Source organism: Rattus norvegicus, chromosome 1, assembly GCF_021556685.1.
Source record: "Rattus norvegicus strain SHRSP/BbbUtx chromosome 1, alternate assembly SHRSP_T2T, whole genome shotgun sequence".
Lineage (NCBI taxonomy): Eukaryota > Metazoa > Chordata > Mammalia > Rodentia > Muridae > Rattus > Rattus norvegicus.
The window spans coordinates 93,818,808-93,837,723 of NC_141534.1; the positions used below are offsets into that span (position 1 = coordinate 93,818,808).

Below are 18,916 nucleotides of genomic sequence, written 5' to 3' on the forward strand. Positions count from 1 at the left end.
GTTGCCTTGGTCATGGTGTCTGTTCACAGCAATGGAAACTCTAAGACAACGGTTGATGTGGGAGGGACTGGCCCACTAGAGGTGGTGTGGAGTAGGTGGTCCTGAGGTTAATAAGAAACAGGCTGAGCAAGCCAGGAAGAGCAAGCCAGGAAGAAGCATCCCTCCATGTCCTCTTCTTCTTTTTTTTTTTTTAAAGACTTATGTATTTATTATATTCTAAGTACATTGTCGCTGTCTTCAGACACACCAGAAGAGGGCATCAGATCCCATTACAGATGGTTGTGAGCCACCATGTGGTTGCTGAGATTTGAACTCAGGACCTCTGCAAGAGCAGCCAGTGCTCTTAATCACTGAGCCATCTCTCCAGCCCTCCATGTCCTCTTCTTCAATTCCTACCTCCAGGTTCCTGCTTGAGCTTTTGCCCTGACCTCCGGCAATAATGGACTGTAATCAGGATAGGCAAGCCAACTAAATCCTTTCCTCCCCTAGTTCCCTTCAGCCAGGAAGTTATGCTGCAGGAAGCAAGCTAGAGCAAGCGGTAGTCACAACTGAGCCGCCTCCCCCTCCCTTCTGCTTTTATGTCCTACACATTTCTTCTTCTTTTTTTTTTTTTTTTTTTGATTCTTTTTTTCAGAGCTGGGGACCGAACCCAGGGCCTTGCGCTTGCTAGGCAAGCGCTCTACCACTGAGCTAAATCCCCAACCCCCTACACATTTCTGAAATGGGGGACTGAAGCCATCTCCCAGACTCTGTAACCCAGGCTAGCCTTGAATCTATTATCTAGCCCAGACTGGTCTCCAACATATGGCAATCCTTCTGCCTCAGCCTCCCAAGCGCTGGGATTAAAGGCATGCACCACCACCACTTGGTTGATTTGGAGCTTCTAATTGTCCCATAGGGATGCTTGGCATGTGCCAACACCCGGTTTGTGTGATGCCCGGTATCAAGCACAGAGCTCCCCGCACACCGGGCAAACACTCTGTCTCTGAGCTACGTCTCTAGTCCTTTCAGCACCTTTGGGAAGATAGTCATCTGGGAGTCGTGGTGCGTGCCTTTAATTCCACCACAGGTCTACAGTCCTATAGGCAGAAGGGTCTCTGTGTGTTCAAGGCCATCCTGGGATACACAGCCTAAGTTCCAGGCTAGTTGTGATTACACAGTGAGACTCTGTCTCCAAAAGGAGGGATAGGGGATGGGGTGGGGGATATACTGTGCTGGGGTTGGGATTCAGTGGCAGAGTGTTTGCTGCCCTAAGCTCCTGGGTTCAAGCCCAGCATGGAAAAAAGAATGTAGTTTCTAGGAACGAATTTGAAGTTATTTATAAAACCATAGTCCTCATCCAACAACCCGCTTTCACAGCCCACCAGGCAACAGCTGTGCACCGATTGAGAGTATTACCCAGCGGCTGGAGAGATGGCTCAGCAGTAAGAGCTTGCTTCTCTCCCAGATGACCTGAGTTTGAGTCCCAGGATCCATGTTAGGGCCACCGCCCACAACTGCCTGTAATAACTCCCGCTCTGGGGTTTCTGATGCCCTCTTCTGGCTTCCATGGGCACACGTGTGACACCCACAGAGACACATCCATACATGTAAAAACAAAATGAGTCTTTCAAGAAAAATAGAATATTGCCTACGTGACTACAACAGAGACTCTTCAGAACGAACATCAAAACGTCAACTCCTTAAATTGGGTGGTGGAAGCACATGCCTTTAATCCCGGCACTCGGAGGTAGAGGCAGGCAGATCCTGAGTTCGAGGTCATTATGTTCTACAGAGTTCTAGGACAGCCAGCGCTACACAGAGAAATCTGTCTCAGAAAAAAACATTAACTCCTTGAATAATACCCAGGGTTGAATGATTCCGCCAGCAGTGTGGACATCCAGGAACCCAGCCTGTCTACTTTTGAACTCAGTTCTATAAGATAGGATTTAGCTGTGTAAGCCAAGTCAGTTTTAAACGTTGAGGCTCAAATGATCCTCCTGCCTCAGCTTCCAGAGAAGTTGGGACTAAAGAACTGTGTCTTTGTGCCAAGGATTCATATGTTGGTTTATATCTGTTTTCTTGCTTTTGGGTGGGAAGGAAGTAGACAGGGTCCCACAATGTAGCTCAGGTTGGCAGGGACTCAGTACATAGCCTAGATTACCCTCAAACGCCTGACAATCCTTCTGCCCCAACCTCTCCAAACTCCTGAATGTTCGGGTTATGAACGGATAACAGTACCGTCAGCCCTCTTTCAATACACATACGAGGCATTATTTAGGCTTGTCTGTTAACACCTCAGGAACCCTGCTCCTCCTCGAGGGTAACTATATGAGCATTGACCACTAGGGGGCGCCTCTGGCATTGACTGCACCGGCACGCGGTGTCAATCAGGGGGCGCTGGAGCGCTTGTCACGCGAGCTCGGTGACTGGATGATTTCTTTGGACATTCCAGAAGAGAACGCATTGATCCTGGTCAGTGCCAAAAATCCTAGAGCCAGGCTGGGGAGTAATGTGGGGGGATTTAGGGACGAAACAAAACAAAACTAGATTCTTGGCTTAGCCTCCAGGCACAGTGGGGATGCGAGGATGTGTGTGGTACTACTAAAAACCAATCATAAAACCTTCCAGCCCTGTTGGCTTCCCCATTCCAGCCACACCTGTAAAGCAAGGTGGTTGACAGGGGTTGGGGGGCGGGAAAGGGATATCAGGAGCATGCGTAAATTGTCTTCATCTGCAATGGAATTTTTCTTTTTTTTAAGCAATATATTTTCCCTTCCCCCAACTCCTCCCAGATCCTTCTCACCTCTGCCCACCCAACTTCATGTTCTCTCAAAAACAAACAAGTAAACAAACAAAACCAAATAAAAACCACTAAGACAGAAACTACCAGAATGAAACAAAAAGCTCATAAAAGGAATCTGGAGTCTGTTATGTGTTGGCCAACTACTCCTGGGCACGCACGAATGTACAAAGTCACTTTTTTCCTTCCACTTTGACTATCTAGAGCTTTCCATAGATTCCCAAAGGGATCCAAAATAAAAAAAAAAAATCATCTCTTTCCCTCTTCCCTCACCCCTCTTCCCCCCTCTTTCCCCCTTCTTCTTCTTATAATCAAAATGTCAGCCAGCGCTGTCTAACATAGAATTTGGTGGCATACCATATGAAGGCATCTAAGAGCTATTTGCCGTTCTAGCCGCTGGGCTTTATTTTCATTAATTAATTAATTTAGTTATCTTACATCGGGACGGCAGCTCCCTCCCTCCTCTCCTAGGCTTTTGCAACGCTGCTGCCACACACTGGAGAGCACCATCTTCCACTTTATCTTGTGCATTTCCACGTCATTGACATCTCAGCCCTTCAAGAACCCAGCCTATTGGCCACCCCTCAGGGTTGGTTAGTCTGTTTGGGTTCTCAACCCAGATCCAGACTCTATGGAACGTAGTTATGGGTTACATGCAAGAGGTTAGTTTTGGGTTAGCTTCCCTGAGGGGAGCTGGGGGTGGAGGGATAGGAAGGGTGTAAAAACTTCTCGACCGACTTTGGACAGGTTACTTATTCGAGTTTTTTAAACCCTCTATTGGCAGGAATGAGGGGCCTTCTGCAACTAAGCAAGTACTCAACCACTGAGCCACTCCCTCAGCCCCTCACTGGGCGATTCTAGGCAGGGGCTCTACCGCTGAGCCATGCCCCAGCCTCTCACTGGGGGATTCTAGGCAGGGGCTCTACCACTGAGCCACACCCCCAGACCCTCACTGGGGGATTCTAGGCAGGGGCTCTACCATTGAGCCATGCCCCAGCCCCTCACTGGGGGATTCTAGACAAGGGCTCTACCACTGAGCCACGCCCCCATCCCCTCACTGGGGGATTCTAGGCAGGGGCTCTACCACTGAGCCACACCCCCATCCCCTCACTGGGGGATTCTAGGCATGTGCTTCACTGCTAATTTATATCCCCAGCCTTTCATTGCTGTCTTCTCAGCAGACACTCATTGGGCCCTTCCCTCATTCTTTTTAAATTTCAGTTTTCCAGCTTCATTGAATTATAATTCATACAGCCCTCCATTTGAAGTGTATAATTCAATAGCATTTAGTAAAGTTGTGTGATGCTGGCCCCACTGTAGACAACATGGAGTCTTGAGGGCCTGTGAGTACTCACAGCCCTCTTCACATACGGTAGTTGGTGTTTGCGGGTCTGTTATTCCGAAGGGAACAGAACACAGCCTCCCCCCCACCCCCACCCCCACCCGCAGAGCCAGGCGAGCTCTGGAAGCTCCCAGTGCACAGGTATAGTGGGAGGCCAAGCCAGGTGCGCAGGCTCCGGAGTTGCGCATGCGCATAGTGATGTGGCAGGTGCGCAGGTGCAAATCCTGAACAGCAGATGGAGGCGAAGGAACCATAGGCACTGGTAGTTTGGTAATCAACAAAACCTACACTGGGCATGGTGGTGCACCCTGTAATCGTAGAACTTGGGAGGCTGAGGACAGGAGAATCAGAAGTTCATGTCCAGGTTAGGCTACATAACAACCTCTTAAAAGAAACAAAACTAAACAACAGAAAACCTCGACAATTCTGAAGCATGATTGGTTTAAAGGTTAGAAAGAACAACAGAAAGGACAAGAGGAAAGCAAAGGAGCAGAGATACAAGGCAGGAAGATAGGAGGAGAATCACCAGAGAAAAAGACGAAACAGGGACGAGAGAGGAAACAAAGACCAGAGGCCAAGAGGGATAAAGCTAGACTCGATGAGAGTGATGGAAAGTCAGAGTCAGTCTTGGAGTCAGGAGTGGCGCGTTCCGAGGAGTGACTCAGCACACAGTGGAGCCAGCTTTTGAGAAAGAGAAAAAGGCTGAGGCCGAAAGTACAAAATAGGTGGTTTAATTGAAAATTGTATAAAAGGGCAAGAAATGTGTCAGGGAACCCAGGACAGGCCCAGGGCACTGGTGGGAGGGGCTAGGCATGATGAACTGGTGCCATAGAAGGCACCCCTCTGTGTCCGTCCATCCTACATCGAGACTGTCTGACATCCTCACACACATGCAGACTAGAGGAAGGCTAGGTGCACTCTGGAAGCTCCTAGTGCTCAGTTATAATGGGAGGCTAGGCGCACGCAGCTGCTCAGGCCCGAGGTCGAGCAGGCGCACAGTGATGTGGTTGGTGCGTGGGTGCAAATCCCGGACGGCAAATACAGCGGAAGGAACCATCAGTGTTGACACAGCGCGCATTGATGCAGAGTGGGGAGGTTGCCTCAGCCTCGTCACACTCGTTGATGTCTGGGGGGAGTGGATAGAAAGACTGTTAGTCATGTCCAGGAATGAGGCCATCTCCTCTCAGTCTTTTGAGGTAGGGGATCATGGATGCGGAGTCTCTCCTGTGGTATGCAGCTTATCACTTGCTACCTCCTGGCTGTGTGAGCCTAAGCGGGTGGTATAGTGTCTCCCTCTTTCTTGCAAGCCAAGATGCACGGGCTCAGTGGTAGACCACTCGCCTAGCATGCATCAAGCCCTAAACACAAATAACATCTGCAGGATTCCTTTCATATTCCCAAACCCACCTCCGCCACTCATAGGAACCCGACTTCTCAGGCACTCTGACCCCATTTTGTTCTGTCAAGCACCACCCCTGAGCAAGAGTTAATTTACTCCCTCGCCGATGGTCTGGCCCCTGTCTGTAATGAGGTCCTTTCTTGGAGGTTCCTGATCACCATCTGACCAAATTCGCTTTTGTTTTACCCTTCTCTTTCCTTCCCTTCCTCACCGACGCAGGACATGCGGGTGATGTCCAGGCGGTAGCCGTCGAAACAATCACAGGTGAAGCCTTCTGGAACACGTACACAGCGGCCGTGGGCGCAGCCATCCAGGATACCACACTCCTCGGCCTCTAGGCCCTCATAGGGCTCAGACAAGGCTCCTGCAGAGAACACAGGTAGGTACCTGGCGACTGGAAACCTCTGCCTTAGGTCGCTTTGTCTCATTCTGCCTTTGCCAGGCTGGGTGAGTCTCATCCTATTCTGCCTTTCCCACCCCCAGACTGCAGGGGGCGCTGTGGTAAAAATAGTTTACCTTGTTCAGTTCCCCTACGTTTGCTATACATCCTGGGCTGGCATCGAACTTGGAGTAAGACCCTGCCTTTGCCTCTCAAGTGCTGGGATTACAGGCATGAGTCACCAACACCCCTGCTTTCCAGATGCTCTTGTATTACCTTCTACCTTTTCTCTCAGCATCTCTCTTCTTGTGTTTTTGTTTTGTTTTGTTTTTGCTTTTGTTTTGGTCTGTCCGCTTTGGTCTCCGGCCGAACTGCTCACCTGTATAGCTTCCACGCTCAGAGGATTCCTCAGGCTCTGGGAAGGAGCCACGGGTGTCTCTGGACCGATATGGCCAACCAGTGCCTCGGCTTGGTGGGTCAGGAGCCTCAGTCTCGACATAGGGGTCACCATCATCCTCAAAGTCCGGCATTTCGAAGGGCGGGGCACCATAAGGGGCCTCCCGGCGAGCAAAAGGTCCAGGTGGGGGTGGGTAGGGGTCATAGGGTAGTACAGGTGGTGGATACAGATCTGGCCCATAGGGGAGACTCTGATAAGGTGGGCCTATATCTGGGCCATATTCATAAGGAAGTCCAAAGCCACCCGGGCGTGGCGGGCCATAAGCAGGTGGGCGCAGCACATTGCAAAGAGCCTCAAAATCATCTGCAAACAGGAGCCAAGGCATACCACGATCAGGACCCACGATTCATGGACCAGTCCCCAGGCAACAGAAGAGACTGATGTGCTAAGAGGCTTGCGGGGGGGGGGGGGGTGAAGAGGGGGCAGAGCTAGAAAGCAAGGATCTGGGCATTTACAAGCACAACTGACAGTCAAGGCTGATTCTGGGATTGCGATAGGATTGAGCATCTTCAGACTCCAGCTAAGAATCAGCCTAAGGTAATGGAATTTGGGAGAACCATGGGAGATAGGGCTAGGAAGCTGAAGAAATGAGACAACGATGTTTTGTGGCTAGAGAATCAATGGGCTGGTTAAACACTGGGACTTAAGGGGTCAAAGGTGCCTGGGAGGAGTTTGACTCTCTGGGATCTGGGGGAATCAAGACTGGGGTTTTGGGCTCTTGTTCATACAGAGCTAAAAGGAGCGACCAGAGATCCTTGAGGCTGTGCTGGTCTTTGTACTGGTGTTTAGGGTGCCCAAATCAATGAGTGTTAGCAGCTGTTAGTGCTTTACCAGAGTCTACAGGACAGACTAGTGCATGTGGGCAACTGTTGTTGGGATCTAGGGGCCCAGAGTTTGGAGTGGGGGGAATCTCACAGGTTGTGTCTTGTGGGTCTAGAATCGAGGAATTGAATTAAGATTCAAGACCTCAGAGCTGATGGGGCTGCACCTATGGGAGCTGGTGATTCAGGCCTTGAGATTTTAGTTGCTGGCACTTAGAAGTCCGTAGAATTGTGGCCAAGGTTTTGGGATGGGTTGCAATACATGTAAGGACAGCAAGAGGTCCTTTGGGGACAGTATAGGGCTGTACAGTACCTGAGTCCTGGGCAGGACAGAGAGCACAGTCCATACCCCAGGCTTCACCATAGAGACAGCAGCACTCTGTGTAGGTGGCCTGCCGGTCTAGTCGTGGGCGACTGCAGACGAGATCAGGCCCGACTTCCTGCCAGCACACTCCCAGATTGTCATCTATAGGCAATGACAGGATGCATCAGGGCACATGGGCCTCACACACAGGTCCAACTCTGGTCGGTCTCCAGAGGGTTCTGTAAAATGGGGCAGTTATTTCTCTTCCCTGGGTATTAGTTTAGGGGTTTTGTTGGGGGGTGGGTGGGAAGGGTATCAGGCTTGTCCTCCTTCATCCATCTCTTGGAGGAAAGAAAACAAACCAAACCAAAGAGTGGGAGTGGTAGAGCAGGCTGGAAATCCCAGTAATTGAGAAGCTGAGGCAAGAGTTCCAGTGAGTTTAGGCTAGCCTGGGCTACATAGTGAGAATCTGCATGTAAAAAAGGAGAAGAACCTAGGGCATGAGAATGTATGTGGGTGGGTATACAGGGCAAGAAAATGAAATATGGACACTAAAACTTTCTCGTTTAGCCTCCAGGCCAGGTTACCTCAAAAGGGCAGTAACCCCTGTAATCTTATACCTGTAATCCCAGCAATTAGAAAGCTGAGACAGAATTTCTGTGATTTTCAGGCCAGACTGTACTACGAAATGGGGGGGGGGGGAACGAAGAATAAAACAATTTGGGTCAGACATTGTGGCTCAGAGATTTAATCCCAGAGCCCTGGAGGCAGAAGTATGAGTTTGCGGTCTCAAAAAACAAACAAAAAACCAACCAAACAAACAAACAGAAAAACCCAAACAAACAAAAAGACCCCAAACAAGCAAAAAGTCAGATTCTGAGCCCGGTCCAGGATCTAGGAACCTTGGAGACTGCAAGACCTAAGGCACGTGAAGGAAGAAGCTAAATTTAGGGATCTATTGGCTGGGAAGGGGGGTGGGGCTGGGCGGGACCATGGGAGAAGTTACCAAGGCTCTGGCTCTCATTGGAGACGCAGCGTCGCCTGGAGCCGTCCAGCACCAGTGGGGGCTCGCAGGTACAGTGGTAAGAGCCCACCGTGTTCACGCAGCGGCCACCTTCACAAGCGGGCTCCTCGTCGGCACATTCGTCATTATCTAGGAAAGCATGGAGGTGGGGGAGGCGTTTACCAGGATGAACTGCCTTTCACATTTCTCCAGCTCACAGAGTGATGGATAAAGTCTAGACTTCAGAAGGACTTCCTGCTGGGTTGGCCGCATTCCTATTTGGGGGGCTGGCCTGGCCAGAGTTGGGAGTGGGGAAGGCAGGGCTCATACCAACGCATTCCAGCCTGTGCGCATGATAGTAGAAGCCGTTGTTGCAATAGCAAGAGTAGCCTGGGGCAGTGTTCACACACACTCCGCTCTTGCACACCTGGTCCTGGAAGAGTTGGCATTCATCCACATCTGCAGGACAAGGTGGAGAGAGGTGAGGGCAGGGCTGGGTTTGATCTGAAGAACATGAGGGCAGTGTGGGATAGCCGGTCACGACAGGAGAAGGTACTGCAATGGTACCCGGAAGTTGAGGCAAGGAAAACTGGAACCAAAGAGCAGGTTGAGGAGGAGACCTTATAAGTGAAAGACAGAAAAGGGAACTGGGTATGTTGGATCATGCATGAAATCCCAGCAGTCAAGAGGTGGAAATAGCAACAACAGGAGTTCAAGGTTAGCCTTGCTGCCTAGCAACTTCTTGGCAAGCCTGGGCTACTTGACTCTGTAGCCAAAAACACAAATTAATAATGAGAGAAAAGAAAGGAATAATAGGCAGTAGTGGCACACACCATGGATCTCCGCACTAGGGAGCCCTGGGCAGGTGGATCTCTGAGTTTAAGGCCAGCCTGGTCTACCGAGTGAGTTCCAAGACAGCCAGGGCTACACAAAGAAACCTTGTCTTAAAAAAACAAAACACGGGGTTGGGGATTTAGCTCAGTGGTAGAGCGCTTGCCTAGCAAGCGCAAGGTCCTGGGTTCGGTCCCCAGCTCCAAAAAAAAAAAAAAAAAAAAAAAAAAAAGAAGGGAGAGAAGGAAAGATAGCAAGACATCGAGTGGGTTCACAAGTTTGAGGCTGGTCTGGACTACTAGTGAGATACACTCCCAAAAATAAACAGATGAGAAAGCAAGCAAACAGCAGGAAGAAATAGAAGCAGGGTGAGACAGAGCTGGGCCTAGGGGCTGAGGATGGGTGGGAGTTGAAGCCTTACCTCTCCGGGCACTCAGGTCTCCACTGGGCACTAGGTAGCCCCGGCCGTGAGGACACAATGACTGGTATTCAGCTGTACATAGAAGGAAAGATGAACCCAGAAACCCAAGCCTCAGTCCCGGCCTGAGCCCACTGGTTATACCCCCTACCAGGCACTAAAGCCCAGGCCCTTAGCACCCACTTCTAAGCTTCACGCCCACTGGTGCCCACCTGGTGGCTGATGGTTCACTCTTGTCCTGGCAGCATCAGTAATCCATTCCTAGGTCTAAACATATCCCCTTTCCAGCCTCCATACCCTCCATCTGCACTAAGAGCTTGAGCCCTTGTCTCCCCACAGGCCACGCCCACCTGTCTCCGTGCCCGGGCACTGCTGGATGCGGCACCCGCTGCCCCAGCCTTCTCCCACAGTACAGCAGCACTCCTGCCACGTCACGTTACGAGCCAAGATATTGTCACACGCATCTGGAGCTGCCGTGTCAAAGTAGCACTCACGACGCCCACTGCTCACGGGACCCTGCCTGGGAGGACTGGGTCTTCGAGGTGGGGGAGGGGCGGGAGGCCTGGCTGGAAGACTGGGGCTGGCAGGTGCTTGGGGCTGCGAGCCTGGGAACGTGCCTGAAGAAACAAAAGACTTTAGCAGGGTATTCATCCACTCTCCCATTCTTTCAAGTCAGTGATGGGGAAAACAGGCTCAGAGGGTACCAGCCATCAGTAGCTGAACATGACCACACACTTTTGGAGACAGGGGACAGAGAAAGTCTCGTGTAGCTCAGGATGACTTCGAACTCCTGATTCTCCTGCCTCCACTAAGCAAGCTACTATTTAAGTGTGCACCATTACAAACCAAACCTAGAGCCACATGAATGCTAGGCAAGGATTTTATAACCTAAACAACCACATATCATTTTTATGTATATTATGTAGATAGGGTTTGTTTTTGTTTTATTGGTTCTTTTCTTTCTTTCTTTCTTTTTTTTTTTTTTTTTGAGAGAGGGTTTCCTTGTGTAGTGTGTAGCCCTGGTTATACTGCAACTCACTCTGTAGGCCAGGCTAGCCTTGAACTCGGATCAGCCTGCCTCTGCCTCCCGAGTGCTAGGATTAAAGGCGTGCATTACCACCAGGCTTCAAACTTCAATACTGACGTTTTTAAAATTAGTATTATCGTACGGCCAGAAACTCAGAGATCCTCCTGCCTCACCCTCTAAGTGCTGGGGTTACAGGTGTGAGTCACCATGCCCGGCTTCGTTTTGGCCACTCAACCTCTCCTATCACTTTGGTGACCTTTGCTTCACAGTCTCCCCCTTTCCAGGTGTCCCCTCAGCTATGGGACAAGTAGGAACCCAGGTGATTTCCTGTGCTTTCCGTGTGACCCTCTGGGTCTTCACGCCCAGCATGTCCCAGACTAGATCAAACCATTCCCGGCCAGGCAGCCTCGCAGCTTGCCCACGTGGCTCTTAGACGTTTTTCCCACTCACTGTTCTGTAGTGAGACTCTCTTGTGCACTGTGTGGAAGCACCACCTGTCAATAAAAAGCTAATGGCCTATCAGCAAAAGGCAGGTAGTAGAAGGTGGGCGTTCCTTACAGAGAGATTGGAACGCTGGGAGACAGAGGCAGGAAGATTCGCAGAGGAAACCGAGGAGAGGTAACTAGCTTTATGACAGATGTAGACTAGTTTAAACAGGATAATTGCGTTACAAGCTAGCAGGAGTGAGCCAAAGCTTATGGCATTTATTCATAAGTAATTAAGTCTCAGAGTCATTATTTTAGGAATAGAGGCACAGGCGTAAAAGCCCGAGGTTACGCTGTCCCCTCCCCACTCAAGGCCCCTGGTTGGGTCCAGCTTTGTCCTCTCCTGCTTCGACTCGTCCACTCAGCACTTTCACACAGCATCCCTAGGGAGATGTCAAACTCTTTCTTGATGGAAAACTGGTCCATGGTGCTACAAGCCCTGAGGAAAAGTCCAACTTCTAAAGCAACTACCCAGAGCATTAGTGAAGCACACCTTCTAGGTATGTCTGTGAGGGCTTTTCCAGGAAAGGTTTCTAGAAGACCCATGGCAGCCTCCCATGGGATAGAACTCTGGACTGAATAAAAAGGGGAGAAGGAAAAAACTGAACCCTGAGTTCCGCCATCCTTGCTTTCTGGTCCAGGGTCATTGAGCTATAAGCCTCACACTCCTGCTACCATGTATTCCCCATAGGTGGACTACTCCATCAAATCATGAGCCAGAGTAAACCCTTGCTCCCTCACGTAGCTTGCTGGTCACAACTACACCATGCCCTCCTCACACACTTAGTTACTTGTTTCTGTTCACCCTACTTAGTTCAGACATGGACCCCTTCGGAAGCCCCCAAAGCCTCTTCTCATGCCGGCCTGGGCATCTCCTTTGCCCCTACAGCTCCCTTTGGTCTCGAGTCCTCCCAGCTAGTCCAGATTTCTCTGGATAACTAGGGATGTCTCTGTCTATTCATTAGATTTTTTTCCTTTAAGCTACCGTGGATTGATTACAGGGCCTTGTGTATACCAGAAGATCTTTATTGCTGAGCCACGCCCCCAGCCCCTCACTGGGGGATTCTAGGCAGGGGCTCTGATACTGAGCCACGCCCCCAGCCCCTCACTGGGGGATTCTAGGCAGAGGCTCTACCACTGAGCCACGCCCCCAGCCCCTCACTGGGGGATTCTAGGCAGGGGCTCTACCACTGAGCCACGCCCCCAGCCCCTCACTGGGGGATTCTAGGCAGGGGCTCTACCACTGAGCCACGCCCCCAGCCCCTCACTGGGGCATTCTAGGTAATTCTTCCACAGCTGAGTCTTTTACTAGTGGTGTCTAGACAATCACTCCACCACCTAACTATACACACCTGGCTATCTTTTTCTCTTGACTTGAGACAAGGAAGGCCTTAATAAATGGCCCAGATGGTCACTGAACTCCCTTTGTGGCCTTTAACTTTCAGCCTCACCTCGGCTTCTGAGCAGCCACAGGCTTTATGGTACCTGGCTTAGCTCTCCGTTGGAATTGGGAACGTCAGGTCAGGGCTAAGTCTCTCTGCTTACTGTGTTCCCAGTGTGCAGCAAGGGCTGCACATGTTCCCTGGCCTCTGTGTGCCAAGTGAAGGAATCTAGCAGGCCTTAGTGCTCTTGAATAAATCTCATGACATGCCACAGGCTGGAGCCTGCAGTCAGTGTAGAGCACTTGCCTGTTGTCCGTGTCATCCATCATGTGTGTTCTGAGGGTGTTTGTTTAAAGCAATAGCATTTAGGGTTGGGGCTGTGGTTTGGTTGGTAGGGTGTTGCCCGGCATGCACGAAGCCCAGGGATTGATTCTTAGCACACATAAGCCAGGAACCGTAGCGCATGCCTACGATCCTAGCACTTAGATAGTAAAGGCAGGAGGATCAGATGCTCAAAGTCATCTCAGCTACATGGAGTTTGTGGCCAGCCTGGGCTGCCTATTTGGAAAAAAAGAAAAAACAAAACAAAAACAAAAACAAAAAACAGCTGGCGAAATAACCAGCAGTGGTTCTCAACCTGTAGGCTGTGACTTCTTTTTTCGGTGGGGGTGGGTCTCATGTCAGATACACTGTATATCAGATATTTATGTCATGATTCATAACTAGCAAAATCACCACACACAAAAATAAAATAGACCTAATAGAACCAACCCTTTAAAAAGCTGAAATAGGAGTTGGGGATTTAGCTCAGTGGTAGAGCACTTGACAAGGCCCTGGGTTCGGTCCTCAGCTCCAAAAAAAAAAAAATTAAAAAAATAAATAAACAGCTGAAATAATTTAAAACCTCAAGGAACATACGAAAAAATTTAAAAAATAAATAGCATTAAACTGATGGACCATATCAACAGGTGCACACATGCACACATGTGCGCGTGCACACACACACATGCATACACACACATACATACACACATACATGCATACACACATACATACACACGCATGCATATACACACTCACACACGCATACACACTCACACACGCATACACACACTCACACACATGCATACACATGCACACACACCATACACACATACATATATACACACATGCAGACACACAGGCATATACACACATGCACACACACATACCATACATGCATACACACACACACACACACACACACACACACGATTGAGCCACATAATTCTCCTACAGGCTCAGCAGGCCTTTGTTAAGTAGACATAGACATATGAATCTTACCTGCAGGAGTCCGAGGGGGAACACAACGTCCAGTCATGGGATCGAACTCCTCAGGGCTGGTGGGGCAGACACACAGGAAGGAGCCCTCAACATTTTCACACAGTGCGGAGCCACAGACACCCTGTAGTGTCTCACACTCATTCACATCTGTGAGCAGGAAACACAGTAAGAGGGTGTCCATGTTAAAAAACTTCTGTGGTTGGAAAAATCCAAGATTTCAAATGAAACAGATGGGGCTGGAGAGCTGGCTCAGCGGTTAAGTACACTGGCTGCTCCTGCAGAGGACCTGGGATTAATTCTCAGCACCCACTGGCTGACAACTGTAACTCAGTTCCTGGAGATCTGATGTTCTCTTCTGGTACCTATAGGTACTGCATGGGTGTGGTACAGATAAACACTAGACACATATAATAACATAATAAAATAAAAATAAACCTTTTATATAATGGATATCTATTTGTATATATCTCTATAGGTATATGTCTTTGCAAGTAGGATCTCACTGAGTAGCCCTGGCTCACCATGTAGACCAGGCTGGCCTTGAACTTGTGCCTATCCTCCTGCTTCTGCCTTCTGAGTGTCAGGATTATAGGTGTGCACCACCACTGCCAGCTTTCCGTGGTCATTGTTTCATTAAAAGGGGGCTGGAGAGATGGCTCAATGGTTAAGAACACTGACTGCTCTTCCAGAGGTCCCGAGTTCAAATCCCAGCAACCACATGGTGGCTTACAACCATCTGTAATGAGATCTGGTGCCCTCTTCTGGTGTGTCTGAGGACAGTGACAGTGTACTTATATATAATAAATAAATCTTAAAAACAAATTAAAATAATTCTTACAAAAAAAAAAGGAAAAGAAAGAGAAACACAGTTTTAATCTTTAATCTAGGATGACTCAGAACATTCTGTATAGTCCAGGCTACCCTCAGACTTGTAGCAATTCCCCTGCTTCAGTGTACTAGGTAGGGGCTTGCATTAGAAACATGCACCATTTTACCTGGCTCGAAATGTAAAATTTTTTTTCTTTTTTTCCGGGGCTGGGGACCAAACCCAGGGCCTTGCGCTCGCTAGACAAGCGCTCTACCACTGAGCCAAATCCCCAACCCGAAATGTAAAATTTTAAAAGATGTTTTTGCCTATGTTTGTATGTGTGCCATGTACATGGTTCCAACGGAGACCAGGAGAAAGTGCTGAACCCCTGGAACTAGATTATAGATGACTATGAGCCACCATGTGAATACTGAGAATTAAACTCAGTTCCTCTGAAGGACAGCAAGTATTCTTAACTGCTGAACCGACTCTCCATCCCCTAACATCTTTATTTCTCAACAGCCCAGACCCTGTTGTCTACCTCTCTTCTAGTTAGAAACCCTAACTTTCCCTTGGGAATTCCCTGAGCTTCCAAGTCTGCCCCATGCATCGTGGGTACAGCCAAGTCTCCACTGGGGCAGAACGAATCAGGTTACTGCGATTCTGCGGGTCAGAGACAGGCAATGACCTCATCGCGCCAATCAAAGCCAGTCTTGAGACTTCCTGGGTCTCCTCCTTAGCTGTACAGCTGCCAGTCTGAGGCTGTGAGCCCAGAGTTGGGCCACCTGTCACGGCCTAAATACAAACCCAGCAGAGGAAGAAAGCTTTGCTGCAGTTCTTGGCTCTGCCATTTTAACTCCTCCTGATCCTCTTAGCTGCTTTGTTTTTGCATTTTACTCTGTGTGTGTGTGTGTGTGTGTGTGTGTGTGTGTGTGTGTGTGTGTGTCTGCCTCCATGTATGTATGTGCACCACATGAATGCCTGGTGCCCTCAGAGGTCAGAAGAGGGCACCATAGATTTTGGAACAGAAATTACAAACACTTGTGAGTCACTTTGTGGGTGCTGGGAACTGAACCTGATTCTCTGCGTGAGCAGCAAGTACATTTAAAAATTTACATATTTTAGCTGGACAGCAGTGGTGTACACCTTTAATCCCAGCACTCAGTAGGCAGAGGTAGGCCGATCACTGAGTTAGAGGCCAGCCTGGTCTACAGAGTGAGTTCCAGGACAGCCAGGGCTACACAGAGAAACCCTGTCTTGAAAACTAAAACAAATAAGTATTTTGCTGGGCATAGTGGCACAAGTGTTTAATCCCAGCACTCAGGATGCTGAAACAGGAAGATCTCTGTGAAGTTAGCCTGATCTATACAGCAAGTTTCTGGTCAGACAGGTACATGGTAAGAACACACACATAAACACATTTAGGGGTAGGAGAAAGGACTCTGTGGTTAAGAGCACTTGTTCTTCTGAAGACCCAGGTTCATTCCCTGAACCCAGTTGGCAGCTCACAACAGTCCATAAATCTACTTCTGAGGGATCTGATAGCCCTTCCTCCAAGGCCATCAGGTACACATACACTACACAAACATTTGAGAAATATATGTATATTCAGGGTTTCTCTGTATAGACCTGGTTGTCTTGGAACTCACTCTGTAGACCAGACTGGCTTCAAACTCATAGATTCACCTGCCTCTGCCTGCCAAGTGCTGAAATTAAAGATGTGTGCCATCAATCAAATGCAGATGTATGTATCTATGTGTAGGTTTGTGTATGTGAGTGCCGGTACCCTCAGAGGCCAGAGGTGACAGACCCCTCAGAGCGTAAGTTAGGGGTGGTTGTGAGCCTCCTGACATGGGTGTTAGGAGTCACACACAGGTCCTCTGAAATAACAACACATGTTCTTAACTCAGTCCCCTTCCTATGACTCCTTAGTTCTCTTTTCAGGAATAAAGGCTGTGGGCGATGTGGCTCAGTGGTAGAAGGCTTAACTAGCATACATAGACCCCAGGTTCCATCCTCACCAGTGCAAGAAAAGGGGAGGAGGGAGAGGGACAGGAAGGGACGGACAGGAAGGGAAAGGGAGGGAATGACAGGGAGGGAATTGCAGAAAGAGCGTGAAAGAGAGCGAGAGAATGAGAGAGCGAGTGAGCCAGCCAGAGAGAGAGAAAGAGAGAGAGTGAGCAAGAACAAGTGAACGAGAGAGAGAGAGAGAGCAAGAGAATGAGAGAACAAGTAAACAAGAACAAGAGAGAGAGAGAGAGAGAGAGAGAGAGAGAGAGAGAGAGCGAGCGCAAACGAAACAACAAAAACAAGTAAAGCCATTGAAAATTGTTAGTTACAGCCAGTCTGGTCTGCATAGTAGGAACCTGTCTCAACCCTTATTTCCCCTCCCCACCCCCAATAAAAGGTAAATAATAAAGTCTGTGTTTGCCTGTGTGAGATGACAGGGAAGGTATATTACTGCCAAGCCCAATGACCTGAGCTTGATCCCCAGGGACCCATATTGGAAGGAGAGAACCAACTCGAACAGGTTGTTCTCTGTCCTCCAGGTCTCTAATTAAAATAGTTGTGAAGACATAGTGAACTCTAATTAACGATGTGCAGAATGAAGGCTGGCTCTGGACAGTGAATTCCAACACTCAAGAGACAAAAGCAGGAGGATCACTGCGAGCTGAAGGCCAGCCAGTCTATGCTGTGAGGTCAGAACCAACCAGTGCTAGAATGAGATTCTTTTCTCAAAATAACCACTCAAAACCCCCACAAATCTGTGCAAACCCCTAGATGCATTCGTAGGTGGGCAAACAAGGGGTTCAGTATACTAAAATTATAACCGTGACGGCCGTAGCAGTGATGGTGGGGTGCTTGTATGGCTACAGCATGGGCTGGAGGGGTGCAGCCCATGATTCTCTCCATTTGCCGTGTGTAGAACTGTCCTGTCAGAGCTGGTGGTCTAGAGCTGCGATCCTAGCGACTAGGGAGGTCAAGGCAGAAGTTTGAGACATCCAAGGCCTGTCTCAGCTGTATAGGGAGTTCAAGGTCAACCTTGGCAATCTAGGGTCCCTGTTTCAAAAATAAAATGTAAAATTTGGACTGGAGCTGGGTGTGATGACACACACCTGTTATCTCAGCACTTCAGAAGTGGAGGCAGGAGGATTCAAAATTGGAGGCCATTCATGTCTACACAGTGAATTCAAGGCACAAGACCCATCCCCCTGAAGAAGATGGTCAAAAAACAAACTAAAAGGATTTGGGATGTAATTTCCTTGAGAGAAAAAAATTTAACTCACCCCCCACAACTTAAGTCGGACAATGGTGCAATGGTGGTGCACACCTTGGGACACAGAGACAGGCAGATCCCTGAGTCTGAAGCCAGCCTGGTCTACAGAGTGAGTTCTAGGACAGCCAGGGCTACACAGAGAAACCCTGTCTTTAAAACAAAACAAGTTAGCTAAACTAACAGAGGGTCTGGAGAGATGGCTCAGTGGTTCAGAGCCCTTCCTGCTCTTGTAGATGACCCAGGGTTCAATTCCCACCACCCCATGGTGGCTCACATCAGTCTATAACTCCAGTTCCAACATGGTACCCATAAAATAAAATGACTAAATCTTAACCTAAACCAAAACAGAAAAGCAAAACCTAATTGGGTAAGATCACTTGATCTTTCTGTTTGGAGATGGGGGCCATACTGTCACCTAGGCTAGCCTGGAACTTACCATGTAGCTCAGGATGGCCTCAAACTCATAACGATCTTCTTGTTTCTGCCTCCCAAATGTTGGCATTATAGGAGTGACCTACCATGTCTGACTCTACGGGACAGTTTTAACTGGTTATGTCTTTTGGTTCCCGAAACATAACACTTAGGTTCCAAGGACTAATTCTTCAACTCTAGAACTTCTATTTCTCCAGGAAAGCAGAGAAGGGTAGGGCTGGAGCAACCCACTCCCCTTCTGATCCCTTACCCACGCAGTGACGCCCGTCCCGTGCCCCCTCGTAGCCTTGGTCACAGACGCACTGGAAGGAGCCAGGCAGATTCTGGCACATAGCATGGGCACCGCAGAAAGACCGGTTCCGGCACTCATCCACATCTGCAAGCACCAGCAGGCCGTTTCAGTAAGGTCATTTCTAAACCTCTCACCCCTTCCCCCTTCCCCGCTA

At 49.1% G+C, this 18,916-nt stretch overlaps 1 protein-coding gene across 3 annotated transcripts in view; it reads right to left on the bottom strand.

Moving 5' to 3' along the window:
• Positions 1-4,834: 4,834 nt before the first annotated feature.
• Positions 4,835-18,916, bottom strand: part of Ltbp4 (latent transforming growth factor beta binding protein 4) — a 31,984-nt gene continuing 17,902 nt past the window's right edge. For 2 of the 3 annotated variants that reach the window (XM_087652988.1, XM_087652984.1), the window contains 10 exons: positions 18,721-18,846; positions 13,954-14,100; positions 10,087-10,353; positions 9,740-9,811; positions 8,818-8,946; positions 8,491-8,637; positions 7,494-7,646; positions 6,282-6,662; positions 5,735-5,887; positions 4,840-5,250 (listed from right to left, as the gene is read on the bottom strand). In XM_087652988.1, the coding sequence (XP_087509114.1) occupies positions 5,096-5,250; positions 5,735-5,887; positions 6,282-6,662; positions 7,494-7,646; positions 8,491-8,637; positions 8,818-8,946; positions 9,740-9,811; positions 10,087-10,353; positions 13,954-14,100; positions 18,721-18,846 (1,730 nt within the window). In that variant the 3' untranslated portion in view covers positions 4,840-5,095. 3 annotated transcript variants of the gene reach the window in all.